Source organism: Lactuca sativa, chromosome 4 (assembly GCF_002870075.4).
Source record: "Lactuca sativa cultivar Salinas chromosome 4, Lsat_Salinas_v11, whole genome shotgun sequence".
NCBI classification, from domain to species: domain Eukaryota; kingdom Viridiplantae; phylum Streptophyta; class Magnoliopsida; order Asterales; family Asteraceae; genus Lactuca; species Lactuca sativa.
Window position 1 is genome coordinate 73,893,985 of NC_056626.2, and position 9,636 is coordinate 73,903,620.

Here is a 9,636-nt window from a genome sequence, read left to right on the forward strand (position 1 = left end):
TCTGTTATGTGGAATATGTATTGATTAAAGCATGCTATACAGGTTTTTAAACAATGTATAAAAATGTATATTTTTATCTACTAATATGTTGGGTAGAACATGGGTAGATAATTGGTGTGTAATAAACAGATGAGAGGCCTCGGTGTTATTGGTGTTATTCTAGTCATTCAGCAGAGTATGGATGACGACCACAGACTATTCTAGACTGTCATGTGGAACACTAGCAGGCTCATTACCGGTAGGTGTTGTGAACGACGTGCTCACTGGTGTACTCTATCCCCCACATGATTGCCTTTAGGATATTTATTGTTGAGGAAGCCCCTCTACAGTAATGTCCGTCCCGATGAAAATCCTGAATTAGGTTCCTTATAATAGAAGTTATTTTAGGGACGTAAAGTGAGGATAACGGGAATGGGTAATCGGGTTTATTGTGGATTGTTGTAATTAAATATAATTATTGTGGGTTTGAAAACCCTATATGCTCACCAGGCTCCCAAGCCTGACCCACTCAGTTTATTTGCATTACAGGAAGTGGCGCAAGAGCTTAAGATGGGGGAATCATCAAGTTGTTTTTGTTTACAAGTCTGTATATGTATATATTGGTTGAATGACTTGTAATGTTATCGTTTATGCTTTATGATCTGTATCGGAACATGACATCCCGACTTTTGATTATGAAATGAAATCATATTTCTTTATGAAATGTTTTGATAAATATCTATTTTATCATGTTTTGTTTTTGGGAACAAATTTCGCATCTCTTTTAAAATTAAAAGGATTTACTCTGAAAATGTTTAAAAAGCATAAATGAAATCGGTCTTTTCTGGCCGAGTTTTTGGGGATGTCACAGATCGATCATACAGTTGAGAAAACATTGATAGATAGAAGCGTAGATCGAATGGCAAACAGTTTGGAACTCATTTCAGAATACGGAGCTTCTACATCACATAGGTTGGATTAATTTTTTAGAAGTGTAAAATATTGATCAACTAACCACACATCTGATCGTGTGTGTTGATATTGTATATATATTGGAAGATTACAATAATAAGATCCTATAATGTAGGACGTATAATATACAAATATACATTAAATAATAAATGACATAATTATCTAATATCCCCCCTCAAGCGAATGGGTGGTAGACCAAGACGAAGCATTGCTCGAAAATGTTCAAATTGAGCACGCGGAAGACTTTTGGTGAAGATATCTACCACCTGAAGCTTGGTTGAAACGAACTTGGTATAGAGCTTGCCAGAAGTAACAAGTTCTCTAATAAAGTAGTAGTCAAGATCAATGTGTTTGGCATGCTTGTGAGCAACCGGGTTCTGTGTCATAAACAACGCACTTTTGTTGTCACAAAGAAGAGTGGGATGAGCAGAAGGTAACACATGAAGCTCACGAAGTAGATGGATGATCCAAACAATTTCAGCTGCCGTGTTTGCCATTGCCCGATACCCCGATTCACAACTTGATCGAGAAACATTGGTTGTTTCTTGGCACTCCATGAAACTAAGTTACCACCCAAGAAGATTGAATAACCATATGTAGACCGACGGGTTTCAAGACAATGTGCCCAATCAGCATCAGAGTAACCGAGAATGTTGTGTATTTGAGGTTTACGAAAAATAAGCCCATACGAGATCGTGCCTTTAACATAGCAGAGTATCCGCTTGATGAATTGAAAATGAGCATCAGTAAGGGCATGGAGGTATTGACTTGCTTGATTGACAGCATATGAGAGATCAGGTCTAGTAATGGTTAAGTACTGAAGCGCACCTACAAGAGAGCGATAGAGCGTTGGATCAGAGAACGATGGCCCATCAGGTGTAAAGGTTTCATGGGTAACCAAAGGAGTTGAGACTGGTTTACACTCAAGTAAGTCGACATGAGTCAAGACGTCTTTGGCATATTTAGATTGACTGAGAAAAAGTCCATCATCAGTATAGCTCACTTCTAAGCCGAGGAAGTAACTAAGATCACCAAGATCTTTGATATCAAATTCATTGTGTAACCGAGTAGTAAAGGAAGTAATGACTGAATCCTTATTACCAGTAAGAATGAGATTGTCCACATACACCAGGAGATACATGATGCATGAATCTTGAGCAAACACAAATAAGGAGGTTTCTGCACGACTGCAAGTAAAACCATTTGAAAGTAAGAATGAGTTGAGGCGTTGAAACCAAGCACGAGGTGCTTGTTTCAAACCGTAAAAGGCCTTAGAGAGCTTGCAAACGTGGGTGGGAAAGTTAGAATCTGCTTAGCCGGGTGGTTGTTCCATGTAGACAATTTCTGTAAGATGTCCATGGAGAAAAACATTTTTTACATCTAATTGATGCAACCGCCATCGATGCAAGACAACAAGAGAATGAACTATGTGGACAGTTGAGGGCTTAACAACAGGGTTGAACGTATGTGAGTGCTCAAGGCCAGGTATCTGACTGAAACCTTGAGCAACAAGGTGAGCATTGAAATATTCAATAGAGCCATCCGAGTTGTATTTGGTGAGATAAACCCATTTAGAGCCAACAACATTTGAGTTAGTTGGACGAGGAACTAGAACCCAAGTGTTGTTTGTGCGTAACGCCTCCATTTCTTCATGTATAGCGGCCATCCAACGAGGATCTTTTGCAGCAGATTTATAACCTTTTGGTTGAGTGGAGGACAAGAGAGATGCATGTAAGGCATGATGCTCAAGAGATGAAAAATCTGCTATATGGCGTTGTTTAAATATTCCGTCCTTGGAGCGAGTTTGCATCAGATGAGTAGATGGTAAGGGGACGGGTGGATCGTTAAAAGGATCGTTGGTAGGAGAAGGGTGGGGGCTGTTCACTGGATCCTTAATTGAAGAGTCATGCATATCATTGTCAGAATGAACATCATGATCATGATCATCATGAGTAGTACTAGTAGGCATAGATGGCTGTTGTGGCAAAGATGGATCAAGTACACATAACTAACAAGAAGTTGGACTACTGGTAGTGGGCTTGAAAAGCCTAGTGGACTCCATAGGCTATGAAATGGAAGAAGTGTGATCTAACTTATCCGATGATGAAGTAGATGTACCAGGTCCATCTTCTAGAAACGAAGATAATTCAAACTTTGACAAATCTTGATCGGTGATAGAAGTGCTAAGAGGATAAACAGCCTCATTAAAGCGTGCATGTCGAGTAATGTAGATACGAGAGGTTTCTGGATCGAGACACTTGTAGCCCTTATATTAGGAGTGATAATCAATAAAAATGCATGAAATACTTCGAGGAGCAAGTTTGTGCGGCGAATAATCTAGAATATATGGCTAAACAAGGCAGCCAAAAGTGCGAAAATTGCCATAATTTGGTGATCGTGAGTGAAGTAACTCAAAAGGAGACCGATTGTCAAGGACTTTGGTAGGCATACGATTGATAATAAATGCCGTTGCACTGAAAGCATCAACCCAATAAGAAGCTAGGACACGAGCACGAACTGTATTATTAACAAATTCAGTACCTCCATCACTCTGAAATACTTTAATTTTTCTGGAGAATTGAGTTTACATAAGCTTGATAAATGTTGGTAAAATAGCATAGAAACCGGATTTTGCCTTCAAAGGATAGAACCATGTGAACCGTGAATGATCATCTACAAAAATGACATAATATCAATAGTCATCGGATAAAGCCGGAGTTGGTCCCCATAAGTCACAATTTATTAAATCTAAAGGATGCAATGAACGTTTAGGATTTAATTCAAAAGATAATCTTTGACTTTTAGAAAGTTGGCAAGGTTGGCAAACAGTAGGTTTTGGAAACAAAGAAGTAACATGTAAAAAAACCCTGTTTATGTAAACTAGAAATCATGTCAAAAGAAATATGTCCTAAACGACTATGCCATTTTAAAAGAAGCTTTATTAAAAACACCGAAACCCACCATCAATGCTGTGGGACCATCTCTTAGAACATATAATCCATCTTCACATCGTCCTTGAGCTATCACCTGCTTTCTTTTCCTATACTGAATATGAAAGAAAGGTTGAGAAAAAAGGACATCAACCGGGTGATCCATGGTGAGTTTACTGATGGATAGTAGGTTCTTGGTTAAACTAGGAATAACCAAGATATCATGTAATGACAAATTTTTAGCAACCATAGAAGTACCCATATGAGTAACATAAAGTTTATTTCCATTACCAAAAACAACATGCATATTACCCGAATATGGAGCCGATGGATTGACATTATTTATGGAAGAAGTCATGTGTGAATAGGGATGTCAATGGGGGCAAACGGGGCGGGGATTGCATCCCCCGCCCCCACCCCCGAAATTTTCCTGTTCCCCCGCCCCCGCCCCTGCCCCCCAAATCTCTAGCCTCCCCATCCCCGCCCCCGCCCCCGAATCCTTGGATTACCCCCGCCCCCACCCCCGTTTGGGTTTACTTTTTTTGGGCGAACGAAGGTGTTATTTAGGCTAAAAGAAGTTATTTTTTGAGCTAAAAGAAACCATTTTGGATAAAAATAGTTATTTATAGCATAAGTGTATATATTTAAAATAAAAATATTATAACATCTTTAAAATGTTATACTATAAACTTAAAAACATGATATTTAATTGAATTTTTGAAGTTCAAAATCATTGCTATTATTTATTATATTTTTATAATGAATATATATATATATATATATATATATATATTAATATAAATAATATATTAACGGGGTCCCCATTGGGGGTTCAGGACGGGACTACCCACCCCCGCCCCTGCCCCCGAAACTAAAACAGGGGTTAACATTGCCCCCGACCCTGTCCCCGATTTTTTAAACAAATATTTCCCATTCGGGATCGGGGCCCCACGGGTTCGGGGTCCCACGGGACTTTTTGACATCCCTATGTGTGAAGTTGCTCCCCGAATCAACATACCAATCCGGATGACCTTGGTTCACATGACACTGGGAATGAAAAGCCTAGGCCAAATTTGCATCTGATGGGATGGCAGAGTTGGTTGCATAAGTGTGAAGACTTGGACAAGAGGAGGCATAATGCCCATTTGTACGACACAGTTGACAATGAGGAGGACGTCTGCCCCCACGTCCTCTTCCTCCACCACGAGATCCACCACGAGAATAGTTTGATGACCTTCCTTTATTATTATTAGAATGAGACTCAGAGATAAACGCAACAGTAGGGGCGGCGGAACCATGCATAGATTGTAGGAAAAGCTCATGATTTTCTGCCTGGGACAATAAATCTCGAAAAGATGGAGATGGCCTGGAAGTTCGAATGGCTATAAAGAAGGTCTCCAATGAAGAGCCAAGGCCACAAAGAAACCAGTGGATCTTGTCCATATCATCAATAGGTTGGCCGATTGTAGCCAATTGATCACATACACTTTTAAACTTTTGTCCATACTTAGATATTGTATTGGTACCTTTTTGCATCTATCGAAGGCTGTCACGAAGGGAGTGGATTCTTTCAATAGAGGACCTGTTGTAGGCAGCCTCCAAAGTGGTCCAGATAGATCGAGAATCAGGAAGACCAAGAACTTCAACGTCGACTTCTTCAGTTAGAGAGGAGTTGAGGAGAATGACCATCTTCTGATAGAGATCAACCCAAGAGGCATACACTTGATTTGGGACAGATTTACTGTCAACTTCAACGGTCTTTGGAGGTGGAAGAGAGGTGTCGTCAACATGGGGCATGAGCTTCTGATAAGAGAGTAAAGGAAGCATTTGATTTCTCCACAGTAGGTAATTAGTAGAGCTTAATTTGATGGGGATCATATGAAGTATGGTATTCATTGGAAAAGTATTATCAGCAGAGGTAGACATGATTAGGTTTCAGGAGAAGAATAGGGTTAGAGACAAAGAAAAACAAGAGGAGGGTAGCGTGAGTGTTAGGCTGATACCATGTAAAATATTGATCAGTTAACCACACATCTGATCGTGTGTGTTGATATTGTATATATATATATTGGAAGATTACAATAATAAGATCCTATAATGTAGGATTTATAATATAAAAATATACATTAAATAATATATGACATAATTATCTAATAAGAAGAACTCGATAACATAAGCCCTCCTTCCTCGTTCTGAAACCTGCAACTCAAAACCCCTACATCGATTTCAGATATATTTTTTTATTTTTGTAATTCTTTCTAACTCTATTAAGCAAAGTTACTGAAATGATCTGAATCAATTTCTATGTATGTTAATTTGTTACTATTATAGTGAATGGATGTTGTGTATGTTTATTTTAATGAAAGATTTTGGGTTTTTGGAAGGAGAAAAGATGATGAAAAGGGGGAAGAAGATAAAGAACAAAGTCATAAGTGTTTTGGCTGTAAAATCCATGGTTGTATGAGAGAGAGAGAGAGAGACCCTTTATATATTAAATAATTATATTATATGTTTTTTTTTAAATAACGAAAAACATCATAAATGGTCCCTGTGGTAATGATATGACGTAAATGTCATTCACTTAACGGTGTAAGGAATAAGGACCAAACATTAAATATTTTCAAAGCACAAGGACCATCTATAAAAAATTTTAAACTGAAGAACTAAACTTCAGATATTAAAAAAACACACGGACCATTTATGATGTTTTTTCTTAATTTAAACTTGTTTCAAGCTTTTTTTTATCCATCATAATCCATTTAATTGCCACTGCATTTCCATGGGGTAGGCAATTAGTTTAATAGGTTCGATGATTAAAAACGGTAACATTTTCTTGTCAAGTTCCCATTCAATGTTACGTTGGTCATCTCTCATTGGTTTAGGTTACGTTTGCTGAACTTGAAAGCTATAAATCAATTCTCTTTGAGTCCCTTCATACAATTCATCAAGATCCTAGATATCAGCCATGTCATGTTTCCACAAAGTTTTTATGATCATAGTGTTTCATAGTGTTATCTTACCAACATGGGTAGTTGGAAAACAACAAGTGCCATGTTACTTCATTTTTGGAGACTCCTTAGTTGACAACGGCAACAACAACCATTTGGTCACCTTTGCCAAAGCCATTTACCTTCCTCATGGCATTGATTTCAGTTCTGGGCCAACCGGAAGGTTTTGCAATGGGCGAACCTTTGCTGATTTCATGGGTTTTTCTCTGGCTTCATTTTTCCTTTTATTATAACTTACATGTATCTGGGCCTAATCTGATACATTTTCCACGTATTTGCAGCTGAACATTTAGGTTTTAATAGTCGCATTCCTCCATTTGCTCTTTCAAATGGGTCGGATATACTACTAGGACTAAATTACGCATCAGCAGCAGCAGGAATTCGCAGTGAAACTGGCCACCATCTGGTGATTTTCATACAAATGTGACACTAATTAAGTCACTAATTAATAATAGTTGCTGGCATATATCATTTTAAACGTACAACATATTGGAAATTTAATGAAAATCTATTGTGCCTTACAGGGCGATCGCATAACATTTGATCAACAACTGAAAAATCACGAAATGACAGTGTCGAGTATCAGAGAGATTCTAGGGGAGCCTGGGTTGGCATCACAATACCTAAAGAAGTGTCTCTATCATGTTGGATTCGGCAGCAATGATTACCTTAACAACTATTTTATACCAGCAGTGTATGAAACAAGCAGCATGTTTACAGTTGAGAAATTCACACAAGTCCTTATTCAACAATATCGTAGACAAATATTGGTGAGTTCTTACATATGCCTCCGCTCTTGCTACCTTTTTTCTTGATTTTGGCAACATATACCCACGCCATAAATTAAATAAACCAGGCACTTGGATTTTTTTATGGGGTCTTTGAGATTGCTTTTTAGACTATTTTTGTTGATATAAGCACTTTTAAGCTTTGAATAACTTGTTTCACTCTTATATATTATAGCTTATTTGCTACTAGCATGATTTATAAGTACATGGTGCCTTAATATTCCAGGATCATCAGTTCATAAGACTACCTCCTTTAATGACCAAACTAAGTTAGGTCATCAATAAAAAACATACTTTAATTAAAAAGAAAACAAAAAAGGAAAACCGTGAACTACCAAAAGCTTTTCTAGACGGCATACCCACCACATCAAGTACAATGTTACCGCCATATGGACCTCTTCTATTTGGTTCATAATTAATTAGTTTTTAGCGAAAGCTTTAATTTATAAATCCTACTTTATTTTTTTTAATAGAAACAATATATATATATATATATATATATATATATGTATATATATATATATATATATATATTAAAATGCCTACAAGAATTTCTTTATAAATAAAGACCAATATTGATGTATTTGTAAAAGAATAAAATTTTGGTATATATCTATTGAAAGGGAAAAATTGGTTTGGTGAGTTGTGTAGTGGAAGAGATAGAATCTAGTTTTTAATAGATTGTTCAGTTTGATTGTGAAAAGACCTTCATACACAAGAAATGATTGATGTAGTATTAGCATACATGACCCTTGCAGTAAAAAATGTAAGCTAATTAATGCTTTTTAATTGTCTATATCTTAGACATTATACAGTTATGGAGCGAGGAAAGTATCTTTAAATGGCTTGGGTCCTGTCGGTTGCACCCCATATGAATTGTCACGTCACTCTACGAATGAATCATGTGTAGAATACATAAATACAGCGGTTCAACTATTCAATCACAATCTCAAATTACTTGTTGATGAGCTCAACAACGATACCAGTCTACAAGATGCAAAATTTATCTACTTGAACTTCTATGATATGAGTATGGAAGTCATTCGACAACCTTCAGCTTTTGGTAAATATTTTTTGTCTTGCTTCTTCGTTCAGATTTATTTCCATGGCAGTTTCATTGTTATAATATATAATTAATACAATTATACATAACTACTACTTTTATAAATAAGGACTCATTTTCTTTACATTGGTATAGGATTTACCGTAGCGAATAGTGGATGTTGTGGAACAGGGTTGAACAATGGTGCTCTTACATGTCTACCATTCGAAGTTCCATGTTTGAACAGGAGCGAATATTTCTTTTGGGATGCATATCATACTACTGAAGCCGCAAACAGAATTGCCTCCAAAAGGTCGTATCTTGCAATTAATAATGTTGATGTTTATCCCATTGACATTTATCACTTGGTTCAACTCTAGTTGTGGTTTGCACTGTAATTGGTTTACAATGCTACCTAATAAACCAAAATCATTTGCCATTTGTCATCATCCTCCTCTTCTTTTATTCATCTCTCTTCTTTTATGTATTATGGCATATGTCATTTTATGATAAGTTTAAATTAAATTATATTCATGTGTAATTTTATGATTTTTTTAATTTTATTAAATTTCATATATAGTACTTAAATGTAATAAATGTAATAATAAATTTATATCCAATTTATTAATACAACTTTCTTTATAATTTTTAAATTTCTAAATTGAATCTAATTATTTTAGTTGTTTATTTATTTTAATTATTTGTTTAAATTTAAAAGATAAATAAACACTTAATCTTTAATGATTAAATATTTTTCTTTTTCTCTTTTAAATTTAAATTTTCTATATTGTTAGATCTTCATGTTTGTATATCTTTTTTTTAGATAAATTCATGTAATATATGAGTTTCACAACTAATTGACAATTAACTAAAATTTTGATATCTAATAATAGTTATTGATAAAGTTTATCTGCTTA

General features: G+C 36.0%; 1 protein-coding gene across 1 annotated transcript; it reads left to right on the plus strand.

The window, feature by feature from the left end:
* The first annotated feature begins 6,754 nt into the window (after positions 1 to 6,754).
* LOC111886857 (GDSL esterase/lipase At1g29670) lies at positions 6,755 to 9,358 on the plus strand. The gene is made up of 5 exons (XM_023883104.3): positions 6,755 to 7,087; positions 7,171 to 7,295; positions 7,414 to 7,659; positions 8,482 to 8,740; positions 8,876 to 9,358. The coding sequence occupies exons 1-5, from the start codon at positions 6,847 to 6,849 to the stop codon at positions 9,097 to 9,099; spliced, it is 1,095 nt and encodes a 364-aa protein (XP_023738872.1). The 5' UTR covers positions 6,755 to 6,846; the 3' UTR covers positions 9,100 to 9,358.
* The last annotated feature ends 278 nt before the right edge of the window (positions 9,359 to 9,636 follow it).

Coding starts and splice junctions, on each gene's coding strand:
- LOC111886857 (XM_023883104.3), top strand. CDS start 6,847: ATGTCATGTTTCCACAAAGTTTTTATGATCATAGTGTTTCATAGTGTT. Junction 7,660..8,481: donor AATATCGTAGACAAATATTG/GTGAGTTCTTAC, acceptor TCTATATCTTAG/ACATTATACAGTTATGGAGC. Junction 8,741..8,875: donor TCGACAACCTTCAGCTTTTG/GTAAATATTTTT, acceptor ACATTGGTATAG/GATTTACCGTAGCGAATAGT.